The sequence below is a fragment of the Lotus japonicus genome, chromosome 1 (assembly GCF_012489685.1).
Source record: "Lotus japonicus ecotype B-129 chromosome 1, LjGifu_v1.2".
In the NCBI taxonomy this organism is placed as follows: domain Eukaryota; kingdom Viridiplantae; phylum Streptophyta; class Magnoliopsida; order Fabales; family Fabaceae; genus Lotus; species Lotus japonicus.
Window position 1 is genome coordinate 15,979,749 of NC_080041.1, and position 20,153 is coordinate 15,999,901.

A 20,153-nucleotide genomic window follows, 5' to 3' on the forward strand; every position below is an offset into this window, starting at 1 on the left:
GGTATTGTGGGACCGAATGAATAGTGCTAAGAACTAAGAACTAAAAACTCATGATTGGAGCAAAATCTGCAAAGAATTGCTTAAGCACATGTGGCAGTACGAGTCAACATGAATAGTGTTAAGAACTAAGAATTAAGAACTAACATTGGAGATGCTCTAAGGCGCCTAACCTTAAATACATGAATTTGAGACTTGGTACAAAATAGCTCATACAAATGTATAACCCGCCCCAAGAGGGGGCATGAGTCGCCTAAAATTCTCGATAATACATGAATTTCCAAAAAGACATTGAATACACAAAAGACAATGCAGAATCACTCACATAAGAAAGAAGTCGCTCCATGTTGAGGAGGTTGCAACTTGTCGCCCGCCAAATATAAGATTTACACCACAATATTTTTTGCTTTTAGCAACACTGATTTATTTGATTGGAATAAAGTGTTACCTAAAAATGCACGAGAAACTAGTTAATGTCTTGCACAAATGCAACATAATTCTTTTTTTATATAAATTAAAAATTGTAAACATTTAAAAGAATTGAAACTTTTGAAAAAGATCAATTTCGACATTTCATTACGAATAAGAAAAGGTCAAATATATTGACAAATGTTGACTAGATTAATAAATAATTATGTTTATTTAGTTTAAATAAATTATGTATTCTTATAAATAATTTTATCTATATCAGTTATTATATTCTATATGACAGAATTGATTGGAATTTCCTGAAGGACACTCTTTTGGAGGTGGGTCTAGATCATAGTTTTTGTGATTTAATCTTTAACTGTGTTTCCCTCAATTCTTTTCAGGTTATGTTCAATGGTAGTAAAACTGAAAGGTTCTCTCCAACCAGAGGCATCCGCCAAGGAGATCCTCTCTCTCCTTATCTCTTTGTGCTTTGCATTGATTGTCTGGCTCATATCATTCAGCAGGAGGTTGACCATTCCACATGGAAACCAATTATCCTATCAAAGAATGACCCACCTATTACTCATCTTTTCTTTACTGATGACCTCCTCCTCTTTGGGGAGGCCTCTACTGCTCAGATGGAGGTGATGATGAAATGCTTGGATGGCTTTTGCAATGCTTCAGGCCAGAAGATCAGTAAAGCAAAGTCTCGTATCCTAGTTTCAAATAATGTTCACCGAGAGGAGGCTAATCTTATTAGTAGGCTGGCTGGAATTTCTCTTACAACGAACCTTGGAAAATACCTAGGGGTTCCCCTCCTCCATCAAGCTCCTACTCGAGCTACCTTTGACTTCATTCTTGACAAAACCCAGAAGAGGTTGTCTTCCTGGAAGGCCTCTACACTTAGTCTTGCAGGTAGAGTGACCCTTGCAAAATCTGTTGTGGCAGCGCTCCCTTCTTATTGCATGCAGACTATGCTCATCCCGAAAGGAGTGTGTGATAAACTTGATCAACTCCGAAGGAATTTTATTTGGGGTTCGGAGAATGGTTCGAGGCGTATTAGCCAAGTGAACTGGGACATAATTTGTAGTCCAAAGAAGCAAGGGGGCCTTGGCTTCCGACACTCTTCTGATTTTAATGAAGCACTTCTAATGAAGCTGGGATGGGGCTTGATTCACCAGCCTAACTCTCTATGGGTTAGAGCTCTTCGAGGTAAATATGGCTGCGGCGATGGTACTCTTCCGTTAGTCAAGCGATGTGGCAAGGAGTCTTTAGTCTGGAGAGGCAACATATCGACTTGGAATCATATTCTCTCAAGTTGTAGATGGCTCGTGGGCGATGGGCAATCGATTTGCTTCTGGCAGGACTCCTGGGTCATGTCGGGACATGTTCTCCAAACGTTGGCTACTCGCATGATACCTCAAGTTGACATGGAGCTTCCCTTATCTCACTTCTACGTTCACGGTAGGGGTTGGAGATCCAATTTGAGCCGTATCTTCCCCCTGACATGGTGCAACAAATAGTCGACTTTCATTCTATTCCAAACGATGGTAGCAAGGATGAAGTTTCGTGGTATGGGACTCCCTCCGGAGGGTTCTCTACGAGCACGGCCTATACTCTTATCACAGAGAGCCATGTTCAATGTCCAGAGGATCCAATTTGGAAAGCCATATGGAAAGTCCAGGGACCCCAACGCATAAGGGTGTTTCTATGGAAACTTTGTAACTCAGGGGTCCTCACTAATGTGACCCGTGTTCGACGACACATTGGTTCTTGTGACATTTGCCCTCTTTGTCTAGCAGCTGCCGAAAGTTACCTTCACCTCTTTAGAGATTGCAGCGCGATATTTGATTTCTGGGCAGCAACTTTGAGAAACTCTGGCACTGGCAATTTCTTCAGCGAGGACTGGAATACTTGGCTCTCCAGTAACATCACAAGTAGGTTTCGTGGGGTGGTAGGTACAGACTGGCCGCGCTTTTTTGCCTCAGCTCTCCACTATCTGGCGAGTGAGAAATGACTGGGTTTTCAGCCACATTCCTCATAGCACAAGGCGTATCTGGGGCTTACTGCGATCCTTGGGCCTGGAGAATTTGACCAGCATGAGTGGCATTGTGAGTCCTTTGTCTCGACTTCAAGGTTCTACTCCCCAGGTCTTCGATTCTACAGGTCCTAGGCTTCACTGCTCTGGCTGGATCAAGCCTGATGAAGGCTGGTTGAAAGTCAACGTGGATGGCGCAGTCTGCCATGCTCTTGGTGCGAGCTGCGATGGTGTTGTTCGCGACCATGAGGGGAGATGGGTGAAGGGCTTTTCTCGCAACCTTGGTTACCTAGAGTCTTCTAATGTCTTCCTTATAGAGCTGCTTGCGGTGAGAACATCTATGGAGATGATCATGGGTCTCAATTTACCTCAGGTAATTATTGAGTCAGATGCCTTGGAGGTCATTCAACTCCTGACTTCCAGTACCATGCCAGGCCACCGTTATGAGCGTTTGGCGGATGAAATTAGATGCATGCAAGCGGCCCATGGAGCTCTCTTACTCCAACATACTCCTAGCAAAATTTGGCTTAAATCTCCACTACGGAGAACACTGGTTTGACTCACCCTTTGGAGAGTGTCACCCCCTATTGCTTTTTGATAAGAATTCTAGTCCCCATCTGTTTGATGGTTCTGTAGTGCCTTAGTGCTTGTGGTTGTTTTCCTCCACTCATTGTAACCAACAAAATTTTAAGAGTTTCATTAATGCTATATGTTGACTGCAATGATAAAACTCATATTGCCATCTTGAGGACATTCTCTCCCCATTATTTTAATCACTTTATTTCATTGATTAATGGTTATATTTCAAGGTAAAATATTTAGTAGTATTTTTCATAAACTCTATTGCAACAAAGGATTTGCTCTTTAACAAGTCAAATACAGGACGTTGACAGTTTTTTTTTATCAGCAAAGAAGTTCATATATTGAAAGGAAATACCTGTAGGGGAATTTCAAACCCATATACAAAGGAAACACAAAAGAGAAAAAGATACAGAAAAGCAGAACAAAAACAGGGGAAAACAGGGCCAAAAACACCAGCGCCTACTTCAGTGAAAAAACATACTGCAAAGGCTGCACAAGAGACAATAGACCGAAAGCATAACAACTAGGGAGCTAGAGAAAACAAGAGGAGAAAGCCAACTAGACTAGGATCAAGACGCAGCAGCCACCACTCTTCAAACTACATAGCGACATGCCTTCCTTAGGGGAGTTACAAAGTTTCCAAGCAAACAAATGGATTCAAACTCCATTCAATTAGAGAGAAGTGAAAGCCATTCAGTTTTCCTTTTAGCCAAATCCAAGACTTATATTGGATTGTGTCTAAAGCTGAAGAAAAGTCTAGTGTCTCCCCACTGAAAATCAATATGTTTCTAAGGTGCCATAGGAACCAAATTGTTGATAGCCATATGAAGCCCAAACCTTATTTTCTATCTCTTCCACAAAAAGTATCAATGAACATCAAGAAGTGTGTTCTGCCCTCTTCCGGCGTGACCAGCGTGATTCCTAGCCAACGATGCACACAGTTCCAGACCATCCAGGAATGGGGACAAGTGAAAAGAAAATGCGAAGTTGATTCCTCAGAGTGAGCAAAACGAACAAAAAGTTTGAGAGGATCCTTGTAAAATCCCCCTTTTTTCAGATTTTCCTTCGATTGCACCTGATTTAAAAGAACCTTACAAGCTAGACAAATCACATTTGAAGGAGCTCTAATACCCCAAAGTTTAAGAATTTTTTTTTCAGGGGGTTCAAACACTTCTCCTAATAGCAGATCATAAGGCAATTTAACAGTGTAAGTTCCCCCACTTCTTTGGTCCAAACCCATACATCTAGTACAATCTCTTTGAGAGAGTGATTGGAGACAACATTCATGAATTCATCCACCAACCCACCTCTCTATTCAAGATTGGTCTACGCCACTGAAAATCCCAAGCCCAATTTCCATTTGACCAACTTCCCATTTCTCTAACAGAAAGATTTTGTTGGACCGAAAGGTTGAAGACTCTCCAAAACTTCTCTATCAAAGACCCCGGCCCTAACCAATAATCACGCTAGAAATCCACCTCATTGCCTACTCCAATTTTCATACAAATGCCTCCTTCCATCCATGCTCCACCTTCCCTTTCAAATCACATAGAGTGAATATCCTTCCACCAACATGATGCAATAGATGGCACAATGTCTTTGTATTTAGTGATGACCCTAGTTTAGTAGTGTTTTTAGGGTCATTTCTTAGTTTGTTTTGAGTCTTTTTGTTGAGTCTCATGTAGTATTTCATGCATTCTCATGCATTTTTATCTTTATTTGTATTTTTACTTTGTTTTGGTAGTTTCATAGTTTTATAGGGACCTTTCATGCATTTTAAGTAAGTTTAGGACTTGCATATCTTTTCTACTTGAATTGAGGGTCTTTTGTGCTAATAAACTCTTGGAAATCCTAGATATTTTCCTTGCTTTGTTCCCAAGCAGCTAGGTCTGAAAACTGATGAAGAAAGAAGGTCAAAAGGCTTGGAAAATTGAAGGGAGGCTTAAAGGGGAGTTAAGAAGAAGGTCAAGAGGCTTTCTAGCATGTAGAGAGCGCTCAGGCGCTCGTGTTGAGCGCTTGAGCGCCAATTGATTCTCTGTTTACATGATGCTAGAAAGGGATTGGCGCCTGAGCGCTCCTGGTTGAGCGCCTGAGCGCCAATTACCTCCAGACGCTGCTTTTTGCAATTGGAATTGGCGCTCAGGCGCTCTGAATTGGCGCTTGAGCGCCCAGACTCGACCTGTTTGCCTATAAATAGGCTTTTTGTCATTTCTTTTGTAACTTTTGTCATTTCTATACATCCCTAAATAAGTTAGAAGTAGGGTTAGGCTCTGGAGCTTGAGGAGAAGCATTCTCCAAGTCCATGTTCCAGGTTTTATCCTTTTTTTCTTGTATGGATTCCATAGCCATGCTTGGCTAAAACCCCTTTTGTTTTGGGTTCTTTGTAAGACTTTGGATGTTTTAGCTTTCATTCCTTTTCTATTCATGTTGTTCTGAGTAAACCCTTGAATCTCACTCCTATGCTTTATCTCTCAAGCTTGAATGCATGCTAGCTTTTTACTTTTCTATAATCATAACGATAGTTTGTTATAGAATTGGGACTTGTTGTGAGATTACCTCTTCTATACTTGCTGCTAGGAATAGAGGAAGGGTTGAGGTTTGTTGGCCTGAATTGCATGCTTAGTGCTTCTAACAAATGTTTAGGTTATCAAGGAATTGAATCTATCTTTTGATTAGAAAGGGTTTTCTTTACGAGGCATCGATAGATGACTATCTAGGCTAGAACATCAAGGAGAGACTCAGGATTAATTGAATAGGAAGGTTTGCTAAAACTGAATTTGTTGAGCAAGAACCCAAGGCAATCTCATCTCTGAATTTCAATCGCTTTTTTACTTGATCACTTGTCTTTTTACAAACTCAAGAAACAACCAATCATTAAAACTGAATTTTATTTGCTTTCTAACCTTGAACTTGATTCTTAAACCGAATTCGCATTCCAATTCCCTGTGGTTCGATAAATTAAAACCGGGTAGATTCTGTACACTTGCAGAAGAACCAACATTTAGCCCTCAAGACCTTATACCAAAGGCAATCCTTGTCCTTCAACATCCTCCACCTTCATTTATCCAAAAAGGCTTTGTTGAACAAGCCCAAATTTCTCACTCCTAACCCACTTTCCGCTTTTGGTCTAGACACTATGCTCCATCTCACCCAAGCTATTTTCTTTTCTCCTTCAAAAGCTCCCACGTGAAAGATCTCATCAAGTGCTCACATTTTGACAGAATTCCCACCGACATTTTGAAGACAGATAAATAAAAGAGAGGAAGAGATGTCAAAACACTCTTGATAAGGCACAACCTACCTCCAAAGGAAAAAGACTTTTGTTTTGACTAATAAGCCATTTCTTAATCTTCGAAATAACAAGGTCCCAAAAATTAAGGTTCCTTGGATTACCACCAATCGGAAGACCTAAGTAAACAAAGGGAAGCTTTGATATTCTACAGTGAAGTATTGCTGTCATTCTCCTTTCTATCTTCCATCTCAATTCCCACAATTTTGCTCTTTGCAAAATTAACCTTCAGATCTGAAATCAGCTCAAAACAACGGAGGATACTTTTCAAGGTGACCAATTTTGAGTAGACCATCACCAATAAATAAGGTGTGATCCTCGAACTTGAGAAGAGAGACACTAAAGGAGCTAGAGTTTCCAAAAGTGTAAGGAGAGAACCTTCCAAGAGAGATAGCACTATTCAACATCCCGCTTATTCCTTCGGCCACTATGAGAAATAGAAAATGGGCAATCAGATCCCTTTGCCTAAGGCATTTCTCCATTTTGAAATCTTCCATGAGGCTATCATTGACAAAAACCGACACCGTTGAAGAACACAAGCATCCTTGAATCCATTCAATCCACTTTTCATGAAAGTTCATTCTCCCAAGCATATAGAAGGGGAAACTCCACTTCACAGAGTCATACGTCTTCTCATAGTCAACCTTGAACACCATGGTTGGTACTCCCCTTCTTTTAGCATCATGGGCAACCTCATTTGCTATAAGGACGCTATCTAGCATAACCCTCACCCGTAGGAAAGCAGATTGACTCTCATCAATGAGCTTTGGCAAGACACACTTCAACCTCTTTGCCATGATTTTAGACACCACCATATACATGCAACCTACTAAAGAAATTGGTCTAAAATCTCGCAAGCCTTGAGGGGACTCCACCTTTGGGATGAGAGCTATAAATGAAGTGTTGGTTTCTCTCAGCCACTTGCCATGGGAATGAAACTCCGTAAACATTCTCAAGAAGTCGTCCTTAATAAGATGTAAGAAAGACTTGAGGAACCTGAAATTGTGGGCATCTGACCCCGAACATTTGTCGCTATCACAATCCCACGCTGCTTCTCTAATCTCCTCAGTGCCGAAGCGAGCTATTTAAGAAAGGTTGTCATCAGCGGATAATCGCCGGAAAGAAATACCATCCAAAGTAGGAGAGGTCCAATTCACTTCCCTATATTTAAGAGAAAATATGTCCTTCACCGCTGTTCTGATTTCCCTTGGATCTTCACTCCATCTACCTTCTAGATCGAGACCAATCAAAGAATTCATTCTCATTCGCCAGTTGATCATGCCATGGAAGAATCTTGTGTTAGCATCCCCATCCTTGATCCCACTAATTCGTGCCTTTTGATACAAGAGGAAAGTCCCTACAACTAGGGATGACAATGGGTAGGGTACTATAGTACTCATCCCCCGCGTTTTCAAAAGGTACCCGTAACCGTCCCCATACCCGCGTGGGTAGCAACATGAATGCCCATCCCCGTACCCTGTGGGTACCTATATGCTCGTACCCGTACCCGTTACCCGCAATTTAGCTAACCAAAATTCAACTTTCATGATTTCTTCAATAGAAAACCAAAATATAACTGCAATTATAAAATAAAAAACATTAATTAAAAATACAAACAACCATCTGAATATTTAAGAAGTAAAATTATTTGAACAAGTATAAACTTTTTTAAAAGAATGTTCTATCGAAGAACATAGAGATGAGGTACGGTACCCATGGTAAGAGGATTGTGAAGTGAGAATCTAAAGAGAGTGAGAGCGTAACCGCTTAGAGAGAGAAAGTAACTGAATTTCAAGTTGTTATTTCTCAAATGAGCCAAAAGTCCCTTACAATTGGGAACCGCTCCCTATTTATACATTCGGGGTTTGGGCTTGGCGCCCTTAACTTCTCCTAATGGGCCAGTTGGACCTCCCAGGAAAAGGCCCAACTCCCTGGCTCGCGCATCGCCCCGGGTTGGCGCGCCTGGGCGAGGGACCTAGGGTCTCGCCCAGTCCACAAGACACCGAGCTCGAAGCATGAGAGCTGAGTGTGTCTTTTAAAGAAAAAACAAATACAAGGCGACAATCATGAGTAAATTACCTAGAGCCAAAACCTAACAACTTAACATAATTGCCAACATGGCTTGGTAACCAGAATCTAAGACTAGTTTTTTTTTTTTTTACTTTCCCGGCGAACTCCTTTGATCCCACGAGTCCACAAGTCGGCTAGCGGCGACGACCATCACCCACACTTGGTCTTCCCGCCCAGCTGCGGTTATGCATGCGTCACGGGTCATGGTGGTTTGACGCGTATTAAGCATATGCCACGTGGCAGGGAAGGTCTACAGAATCCCAACTGCCTTCCCTGAAACGTCCCTTCAAAATCCCCGCAAAAGCCTGCTAGTTTGAATTTGAACCAATTAGCTTCAATTGTGGCAGTTTCCATTTATTGCGACATTCTCACTCCCCAAAATTCCGCAACTGCAATCATTCCTTCGTCGGTATGGTGCACGATTTTCCACCTCTTCCCCACGTTTCCCAACTGCCCCCAGCACTTCACCACACGTTTTCCCCCGACCATCATCATCCTTCTCCTATAAATACGTTGCTCCCCCATCCTCTACTCCTTTCACAACCCCAACTCCTGGCCACTCTTTTTGCAAACGAAACCCCTCCAACACACCCTTGCCTCAGTCCACACAGCACCCCACGCGCTGCCTCATCTCCCGGTGAGTTCCTACAACTTCAAAATATTTTCATTCCCTGTGCCTTTCCCTCTAATGTCTTCAAAACGCCGAACCAAGAACTCCAACCGCAATGTCACCATCGCCACCCCTTTACGGTGCGTTCCCCCCGTCGACTCTCCCCCTCCCGGGGGAATTCCACTTGGTAAAAAAGACATTGCCGCATTCCGAGCTAAGTCTTTGGAGTCCTTGCCAGCTCCTACAGTAAGGGGCCTACCGGCTGGGACGATTCCTAACCAGCCATCCAGCCTAGAACAGTGGTCTTCCATCTGCGAAATTTCTTCAGAGTATGGTGGGTTTTGTCATGAGAAACCCCTTGACAACATTTTGTATTACGGTGGCTGCTCAGCCTCCGAGCGCCCTTGGCTTCGCCTCCCTGACCACCTTGTTGATCAGCCCCACTTCTTCTATGTGTATGAGTACATGCTCACGAATTTGGGAATTAGGTTTCCCTTTTCCCCGTTTATCTGCTCTGTGTTGCGTAGCATTAACGTCGCCCCGTGTCAGCTTCATCCCAACAGCTGGGCCTTCTAGTGATGCTTTGAAATCTTATGCGACGCAATCCAGCAAGAACCCGTGCCCTCTCACTTTTTTTACTTCTACGGGACGTCCGCCCAGCCTTCACCACCACGCAGCTGGGTTTCCCTTGAAGCTAGACCCAACCGTCAACGCTTCAACCCTTTCTGGCCTACAATCACCACCAACCTCGCCCGTAAGTATTTCAAAATCGTGGTGTCTCACGAATACCCCGAGATTTTTACCTTGAGGGACGGAACTGCCCGATTTCCCTTCTTCTGGACCTAAGAAGTATCCTCAGTAATCGACTCACCTAAGGACTCTTTAACTCCTGAGAACAAAGTTGTTATCGGCTTCCTCGCTAAACTCTCGGTTTTAGACTGCTCTGGCGCGATAGGTAAAGCCAAAATTTCATCAACCTCCGCATACTTAGGTTTTCTTGTCCCCTCTCTGCTTCGATCTCTGCTCGTTGTTTATTTTATACTTCTTACCTCTTGCTGACCTTTTATTGCATTTCGCTTGTTTCAGGGAGAATGAATTTCGCCAGTGCGGACCTTATGGCCGCCTTTGAAAAGAAGAGGAACGTCCCGTTCCCCCCGAATCAACCTGAAGGGCGACAAGACATCTTCCACAGTGACCACGGCGGGTCAGGGTGGAAAACGAGCTCTCGGCAAGGGAGCCCCTCTCCCACCTCCCAAGAAACCACAACTCTTGACTTCTACCTCTTCCTCTGGCGGGGAAAACATCCCTGCCACCGCCACGGCTCCTCCTGATCCGAATGAGACACTTAAAGCGGCTCAGCTCGGCGAACCTCCCAGGGTGACTCCAGCTTCTTCCCCCAATACCCGGGGCGACCGTGTCAGTGAATCACCCACTGAGGGGACGGTTGTCCCACCATACTCTAGTCAAAGCTCGGTACCAACTGCTATCTCGCCACCGCCGCCACCCCCGGGACACAACTTGCCCTCGCCCCTAAGCTCTGTACACAGGGGATTGCCATGTTCCCTATCCTTGACACCGGCGCAGGCCATGAGGATGGATGAGGTGGTTCAGCAACATGGCCTAGAGAGATTGTCTGAAGGCGCTTTGGCGACGATGCTTCACGCATTCCATCGCTATAAGTGGTCCGCCAGAGATGCTGAGGCGCTACGGTCTGAGGTGGCCCGCCTTCGCGCCCTCAACGCTGGATTCCTCGAGGAACGCAAGACGTTCCTTGCTAAGCTAGCTTCCCAAGAAGCCACCTTTTCCAAAGGGCTGGCTGAGCAGATTAGCCGTTCAGAGGTTAGTTTGGAGTTTCGAGACAAGAAGATTTCGGAACTGGAAAGAGCCCTTGCCAAACTTCAACAGGAAACAAAGCTGGAGATCGATGCTGAGGAAGATTTGGTGGCCTCCAAGGATCAAACCATTTCTTCAATGGGCGAGGAACTGGAAACCCTTCGTGCTGAACTGGCGAAGAAACATGAAGTTTTATCTGCGACAGAAACCCAAGCCCAGTTTGACGCGAAGGCCTTAGAAGAGAAGGTGAGGTCAGATGCCGCTGCTGCCGCTGTCTTCGAGCGTGGGCGTGGCTTCTTCCTTGCCAAAACTCAAGTTCAACACCTCCATCTTCGAATTGACCTTAGCCAAATGGGAGCGTTCAAGAAGGTGACTGCTGCTGGACTTGTCGGCCCCGACGATCCTCCGGGCTTCGTCGCCGAGCGTTTCCTGGACGAAGAAGATGTAGAGTAAAGTAAAAATGTTAATGACCCCTAAATTTATTATGTAATAACAATTGATTTTGCTGTCCTTTTTTAATGAAGTTTCTGAGCTCTTTTCCTTTTCCTCTTTTTTTTTTTGAATTTCTTAACAACGTTCGGGCTCTCGCCTCTCTCCGTTGGAGTCATGTTCCTCATGAGCCCTGGTGACCTGGCCTAGAACGAGCGAGTCAACCGACCTGCGAATTCTTGACTTTCGTTCCCGAAACGCCACATCCTTTAATGCTAATCAGAGGACCATCGTTTACCACCGGCCAAGTGGATTTAAGGCATTCAAAGACGACCTCGGTAACGGAGTCTCGGGAAGGTGTTTCATCGTTTAAATGCTAGTAAGCGTTCCGTGAATATAAATAGCAGGGTTATCTGAGGGAAAGGAACAAACTTGAAACAAACTTGAAAAGAATCATATATGGCAAACTACGAGAGAGCTTTGAACGAACTAAGGGTAAAAGCCTTCGAGCAGAATCTATATGCCGCCTTGTACTACCGGAGGACATCCGTGGGCCACATCCGTCAATTACTCTGTCGGTTGCTGGCGATGGAGTTGAACCCAATTCTGGATGCGGCCATTCACATCTTTCTGGAGTATGTGGAGGAGCTAGGCGAGCTCCTTCAAGAGGAGGCTGAAATCACCAGGCAGATTGGTGGTTGGGAATGGGAATTGGAGCTCCGTGAGAACGATACATAGGAGCGAAAAGAAGAGTGCAAGAATGAGATAGCGCAACTGATATTTCAGAGGCGAATCTTAGATAGGAAGCTAGCAGTGATGCTAGATCGGTATCATGTAATGAGGATGAACCCTCCGTTTTAAATGTACTCTGGGTGGCCTATTGACTGATCCTCCCTCCTTGTTATCCATGAGAACTTGAATAAAACTCCCTGGAGCTCACCCAACCAGAATAGGGTGCCTGCTCTGATGCCAATTGTAATTCAGGTTCCCTCTGATACGATTGTCCTGCACGATGCTGGGACAAGAGGTTCGACAACCGCTTAACAGTAAAACAAAACTTAACAACAGAAACAATAACACACAGTAATTGTTAACCCAGTTCAGTGAAAAACTTTCACCTACGTCTGGAGGGTTTGCACCCAAAGAAAGGAAATCTACTATCTCAAGATTCAGGAATTACAGACACTCATGAACAACTCAGTTCATAGTTCACTTCCTAATCTACCCAGTGTATTTCTACTTAGAATCTCAACCTAAGTATGAGAGCCCCTCTCACTTTCTCTCAATCACTGCCACAGTGATTGGTGAACACAATGAACAATCAGAGTTTGAATGCAATCAAACAACACAGAACCCTTCTTTGCTTCATAGAATCGGTGAGCAAAGAGGATTCACAATTAACAAAGGACAAAGCACAATAACAAATCCTAAAACACTCGATCTCTCTCTATCAGCTTCGGTCATCTTCATGTTTTAGGTCTTCATCCTTTTATAGACTTCAGCAGCGGTAGCATGGGCTTCAGAGTTGGCACGGGCTGAAGAAACAGATTACTGTAACAGCAATTCAAAACGCAATCTTGATAGATTTGGTTTCTTATTGCACAAGTAAAGATAGAAACCAATCTTTTAACAAAGATTGTTTCAACAAATAACAACCCAACAATTAAAACCCTTATGGAATAGCTACTTGCTCCTCAAGTAACTTAAAAACATATCTTCAGTAAATCTTCAAAGGGCCCACAACAGAAACACAAGCTGAGGACTGATGCCCTAGCTTCACGGAATCAGATGCCACGACATCTGCTTCGACAATCGGTTGTTTTGACAAAATGCATGGCAACATGTTCCAACAATCTCCCCCTTTGTCAAATTTTGTCTAAAACAACTCACAATCAGAGAGGATAAAAACTAGAGAAACAATTCTCCCCCTTAGTCAGAGCTCCCCCTCAACTGATGCATCTACACAACCAACTACCATACTTCAAAAGGCATAGTTGGAACAAAACACTTAGCAGCACAAACACACAACCAGAAGTACAATCAAGCCTTAGCACATGATGACACCAAAACAGATCAGCTTGAACATCAACGTATCAGAAATACTACTATCAGAAGCTAGCAGCACATAAGCTATCCACATAAAGCTAAGCTGAGCTAGCCACATAAAACCAAAAGATGCAACTTGAAACAAACAAAGCCATGTCTTCAGAACAAAGCTAACACTAGCAAAACACACATAATCTTCACAGAAGCAACTTCACAGTAGGAACATAGGTCTTCATAGCAGTGGTCTTCATAGCAGTAGCACAAAATATTACAGACCATAGGTCTTCAAACAAACTGCTGCAAACTGCTTCAAACTACAAAAACTACTCCCCCTTTTTAGCACAAATTTGCAAAGGGTGCACGAATACATCCAAAAACAAAAGAAAATAGCAAAAGAACATAGCAAACTAGTCTTCAGAACTGGAATCCTCTCCTGATCCTTCTGCACTTTCCTCTGCACTCTCTTCAGATCCTTCCTCCTCTTCATTGATCTCATTCTGAGCAGCTGTAGCAGTAGCCCTTTGCTCACCACCATGGCGTTCTTCTTCCTGCAGCTTGAGTAGCAAAGCATCAACCTTGAGCTTCCTGGCAGTGCTCACCCTGATTGTCTCCTGCAAAGCCTTGGAGACTTCCAGTAATTCAGCAATTATGGCCTTAGTGCTAGATTCAGTCATAGGAGGAGCAGATGTTCTGCTGGTTGGTAAGACAATGTCTAGAACATGTGGCTCCATAAACAAACGTTGATCCAAGGTGATTGGAACTCCACGAGACATAGCCACATCATCAGCCCTGAGAATCTGAGGATGTTGCTTTAGAATGATCTCAGTAAGAAGTGAAGGAAATGAAACAGGCAGCTTCACAGCACAAGTATCAGCATGCTTCAATGTCTGCTCAAACACAAAAGTTCCAAAATCAAAAGCAATAGACTTGCCAATCCTATAGATCAATTTGGCAAGCATTGCAGAAATACCAGAGGTATGCTGAGTAGGAACCCAATTCACAGCACCAATCCTGTTAAGGATAGCATACTTCACACTGAGATTTCCAGTAGACAACATCTTCTTGCTGGGCCACTTCTTCACATGACCTGCAGTAAGCTCCTTGGCAACATCATCCATGGACACTTCTTCATCAACAAATTCAATAGCACTTCTTCCAAGTGCTTGATTCACCACAGCAGGTGAGAACATTACACATTCAGCCCTCACATAGACTTTCCTGAATTCTTCACTATCAGGAAGTCCCACATCAACAGAGAGATTCACCAAGAACTCTCTCACAAGCTTCTCATAGCACCTTCCAATATTCTGAATAGTCTTCATCAGACCTGCTTTCTCAATAAGTGCAATAACATCTCTGTATTCAAGAACATCAGAGCCAACTTCCCTTTCCTTGGCCATTCTCCTCTTGTAAACAAACTTCCACTTCTAAACATTCTCTTCTAAGTGGAAAGACACTCTATCAATAGGAACAGCAGGAACATTATGAGGAATACGCTTACCAGAAAACTTCTTTTTCTCAGAAGATCGAATGTCCTGGACACCGACTTCAACATCTGACTCAGAATCTTCAACTTCAACTGGAATCTTCCTCTTCTTCTTCTTCTCAGTGGGAGTCTTGTCTTCCTTTTGCTTTCCCTTACTCTTCACACTGGCCTGTCGTGACTTGTAGGTTATAGGTGAAGACTTGGATTTCTTTGATGGAGTAGGAGTAACTTCAGGAGAAGAAACCCTTCTTTTCTTCTTCATCCTCGCAGCAACACTATCAGCAAAGGACTCAGTCAGAGGAACATCATCAGAATCATCATCAGAGATGTCCTGAACAGAGGTTGGAGCCTGGATTGGCTCTTCAGAATTGATACCCTCAGAGTTACCATTCTTTGGATCAGCATCCTTTGAAGAGGATGAAACAGAGATATCAGGCTGGGTAGCATTGCCTGAATCTTTATGAGAAGTGGAATCCTTTCCAGAATTTTCTTGAGCAGAACTTTCCTTAGACCCAGATGTCTCAACATCAGGTACAACATTAGGGGGCGATTTCACAGGAGAATCTTCATCATTGATTTCCTCTTCGTCAGGAACATCCTCAAGGATAGGAACATTTGGGGTTTTGCTGTTCTTGACCTGTGATTTGTAGACCTTACACGTTGGGTTTCTTGATCTCATCTTCTTGGGAGCTTTCTTGGACACAGAAGATGGTTGAGAAGAATCACTCTTCAAACCCATACACTTGACTCCTTTAGCAGTTCTTTCAATCTTGGCCTTGACAGATTCCTTCTTTCCTGAACTTTGAGACATGATGAATCGAGAGCAATTACAAATAGAGTACAGAACAACGAAACAGAATTGCAAATGAGAGATGATAAGTCTGGAAGAAGATAGATGCACAAGCGGTTGAGAGAACACAATTTGCCCGTTGGAGGTAGTTATAGGATAAGTGAACCATGAAGTAACTTTCTCTTTGCTGATGTCACAACGGCAGTTAATCATGACCAAGAATAAACTAGTCGTTAACACACTGGGGCACGCTAATTGCTATGCATCAGAAAGACAAATCCCTAGACTTCCGCTTAATTTTTCAAAAGTGATTGCATCAAGGGGTTTTGTGAAAATATCAGCCAATTGCTTGTCAGTTGTAACATGATCCAAATTAACAATTTTATCCTCCACCAAGTCTCTAATAAAATGATGTCTAATGTCAATATGCTTGGTCCTGCTATGCTGTATGGGATTCTTAGAAATATTAATTGCACTGAGATTGTCGCAGTACAATGTCATGACATCCTGTTCAACATCATACTCCTTCAGCATTTGCTTCATCCACATGAGTTGTGTACAACTACTTCCTGCTGTAATATATTCTGCTTCAGCTGTAGACAATGAGACACAATTCTGCTTCTTGCTAAACCATGAAATCAAATTATTCCCTAGGAAGAAACATCCACCAGATGTGCTCTTTCGATCATCTGCACTACCTGCCCAATCTGCATCACAGAATCCAACTAAAGAGGAATTAGTATCATGAGTATAGAGAATACCATAGTCACTTGTGCCATTGATGTACTTGACAATTCTCTTGACTTGTAGCAGATGACTTGCTTTAGGAGCTGCTTGATATCTAGCACAAACTCCGACAGCAAATGTGATGTCTGGTCTGCTAGCAGTGAGATACAACAAGCTTCCAATCATGCTTCTATAGAGACTTTGATCCACATCTTCCCCCTGCTCATCCTTGGAAAGTTTGATGTGTGTAGCAGCAGGAGTTCTCTTGTGACCAGCCTTTTCAAGGCCAAACTTCTTGACTAACCCTTTAGCATACTTACTCTGTGATATGAACACAGAATCCTCCATTTGTTTGACTTGTAGTCCTAGAAAATAATTCAATTCACCAACTAGGCTCATCTCAAATTCAGATTTCATTTGTCGGACGAAATGCTCCACCATTGAGTTCGACATTCCTCCAAAGACAATGTCATCCACATAAATCTGTGCTATCATGAGCTTACCTTTGTCATTCTTCACAAACAGAGTTTTATCAATTCTACCCTTACTGTAACCATTGCTTACAAGGAATTCAGTTAACCTTTCATACCAAGCCCTAGGTGCTTGCTTCAAGCCATACAAGGCCTTCCTTAACTTGTACACATGATCTGGATGATGTGGATCTGTAAATCCTTTAGGTTGTTCAACATAAACTTCTTCACTCAAATAGCCATTCAGAAAAGCACTCTTCACATCCATCTGATAAAGTCTGAACTTCAAGAGACAAGCAACACCTAACAAGAGTCTTATAGATTCCAGTCTAGCTACTGGAGCAAAGGTTTCATCAAAATCAACTCCTTCTATCTGAGTATATCCTTGAGCAACTAGCCTTGCTTTATTCCTTGTGACTGTTCCAGTTTCATCTGATTTGTTCTTGAAGATCCACTTAGTGCCAATGATGTTTACTTCTTCAGGTCTAGGCACTAACTCCCACACTTCAATTCTCCTGAACTGCTCTAGCTCCTCTTGCATAGCATTTATCCAGTATTCATCAGTGAGAGCTTCATTGACATTCTTGGGTTCTATCTTAGAGATGAAACAACTGTGACAAATTATACTTCTGGATCTGGTAGTCACCCCTTCTTGAAGGTTACAAATAATGTTTTCTTAAGGATGATTCTTCTGAACCCTGATTGATGGAGCTTTGTTTGATGTGATATCTTTGTCTTCCTTTTCATCAACACTTGTTTCTGACTCATTGTCGAGGGCGGTTGCTGGAGCATCGGCTGGAACATCAGCACCATCATCATCTTCATTCAAAACTGCTTCTTCCTTCTTGCTTGGTTCATCATCCACAGTCACATTCACAGATTCCATCATGGTCCTTGTGCGAGAGTTAAAAACTCTATAAGCTTTGTTGTTCATAGAATACCCCATGAAAATTCCTTCATCACTTCTAGGATCAAGCTTCCTCTTAGGATCACGATCTGCAAGGATATAACATTTACTTCCAAATATGTGAAAGTATTTTACAGACGGCTTTCTACCTTTCCATAGCTCATACTGTGTAGAGGATGTCCCTGCCCTGATGGTGACTCTATTATGTATGTAACAGGCAGTACTTATAGCTTCAGCCCAGAACAGGTGTGGAATCTTCTTAGCATGTAACATTACTCTAGCTGATTCCTGGAGAGTTCTATTTTTCCTTTCAACTCTTCCATTCTGCTGTGGAGTGATGGGGGCAGAAAATTCATGGCTAATACCTTCTGTTCCACAGAACTCCAAGAATTTTGAATTCTCAAACTCCCTTCCATGATCACTTCTGATTCTTACAATCACACAGTCCTTCTCATTCTGAAGTCTCATACATAGATTCTTGAATATTTCAAAAGTCTCTGATTTTTCTCTCATAAATTCAACCCATGTATACCTTGAAAAATCATCTACACAGACAAACAAATACCTTTTTCCTCCCAAGCTTTCAACCTGCATGGGACCCATGAGATCCATGTGAAGCAATTCCATAACCTTTGTCGTGGTCTGATGCTGGAGCATCTTGTGTGGCACCTTGGTTTGCTTACCAATCTGACATTCTCCACATAGCTTTCCTTCTCCCAAGCTCAAATTGGGCAATCCCCTTATTGCTTCATCTGTAAGAATCTTTTGCATGCTCCTGTAGTTGAGATGTCCTAATCTTTGATGCCATACATTCACCTCATCTTCTTTAGTTAACAAACATCTGGAAACATGAGCTTTTTCTTCTGATGTCCACATATAACAGTTGTCTTTTGATCTGACTCCTCTCATCACAACTCTCTCATCATCAGTGGTCACAACACATTCTATCTTATTGAACTTCACATCATATCCTTGATCACATAGTTGACTTATGCTGATTAGGTTGGCTGTTAAACCATTTACAAGTAACACATTGTTCAAGTTAGGAGATACTGTGCTAACAAGCTTTCCTACTCCCTTGATCTTTCCTTTAGCTCCATCTCCAAAAGTAACATAGTTGGTGGAGTGACTTCTGATGTCTTGCAAGAAGCTCTTGTTTCCTGTCATGTGCTTTGAGCAGCCACTATCAAAATACCAATCTTCCTTTGATGATGCTCTGAAAGACGTGTAGGCTACCTGACATCTGACTTCACCCTTGGGCTTCCATTGCTTCCTCATCTGAACAGGCTTTTTATCGTGCATCTGAGGATAACCATATAACCTGTAACAGTAGGGCTTTATATGACCATTCTTACCACAGTAGTGACACTTCCAAGGTACAGTTTTGTCAAGCTTAAGCTGGGGTTTCACATGCAGAGGTACATGTCGAGGCAATGAATCTGGCAACTGATAATTTATGGGCTTCTTGAATTCAGTTTGTTTTGCAGCAAACACAAATTTCTTTGAACCTTTCTGATTTTCTTTGTTTGCTGTTCTATAGTCAAAGCCAATTCCCTTCAAACTCCCTCCTTGCTTGCTAGTTTCTTTCAGAATTTCATCAAGCATATCAGAACCACTGTTCAACATTCTAACAGTTTTGTGAGTAGCTTCAAGCTTTCTTGTCAGAGTTGCCACTTCCTCTTGAAGTCCTGCATTAATCAACACTAGATTAGCCTTTTCCATAACATCAGCATTATTAAACTTACTTTGTCATTCCTCCAGATCTTCCTTCAGCTTTGTGCTGAGCTCTTTCAGCCTTTCATTCTGAGAGACAAGTTGTTCTATCTCACTTTGCTTTTCTCTCACAAGTTTACATGCTTCTTCCCAGTTCCTCATTTGTAATGTCCTCATCACTTGTATCAGACTCATAGATGGTTCCAGAGAAAGCATTGACTTTGTTTGCAGATATCTCCTCCTCATCTTCACTGTCTTCATCTGACCAAGTTACCATCATACCTTTCTTCTGCTTCTTTAGATAGGTGGCGCATTTAGACCTGATATGGCCATATCCTTCACATTCATGACACTGCACTCCTTTATTCTGACCAGATCTTTCTTCTTCTTTGGTCTTTCTTTGTGAATTAGAAAACTTGGGTTTGTTATCGAACTTCATGTCCTGGACATTAGGCCTGGTTCTTTTGTCAATCTTTCTCAATGCTCTGTTGAATTTTTTTGCTAGCATGGCCAGAGCCTCAGAAAGATTTTCACCCTCACAGTCTTCATCATCACCTTCATCAGTGTTTGACACAAAAGCAATACTCTTATTCTTCTTCTCAGATTTTCCACTCAGTTTCAACTCAAATGTCTGCAAAGAGCCAATAAGTTCATCAACCTTCATGTTCTCAATGTCTTGAGCCTCCTCAATTGCAGTGACTTTCATAGCAAACTTCTGAGGAAGAGATCTCAAGATCTTCCTTACAAGCTTCTCAT

The 20,153-nt window shown here is 42.7% G+C and overlaps 2 protein-coding genes across 2 annotated transcripts; one reads left to right on the top strand and one right to left on the bottom strand.

Moving 5' to 3' along the window:
• The first annotated feature begins 2,507 nt into the window (after positions 1-2,507).
• On the top strand, positions 2,508-3,336 carry LOC130728056 (uncharacterized). The gene is made up of 2 exons (XM_057579388.1): positions 2,508-2,819; positions 3,256-3,336. The coding sequence occupies exons 1-2, from the start codon at positions 2,508-2,510 to the stop codon at positions 3,334-3,336; spliced, it is 393 nt and encodes a 130-aa protein (XP_057435371.1).
• Positions 3,337-6,562: 3,226 nt separating this feature from the next.
• Positions 6,563-7,114, bottom strand: LOC130728064 (uncharacterized). Its single transcript, XM_057579399.1, has one exon. It carries the CDS (start codon positions 7,112-7,114, stop codon positions 6,563-6,565), a length of 552 nt encoding a protein of 183 aa, XP_057435382.1.
• Between the last annotated feature and the right edge of the window lie 13,039 nt (positions 7,115-20,153).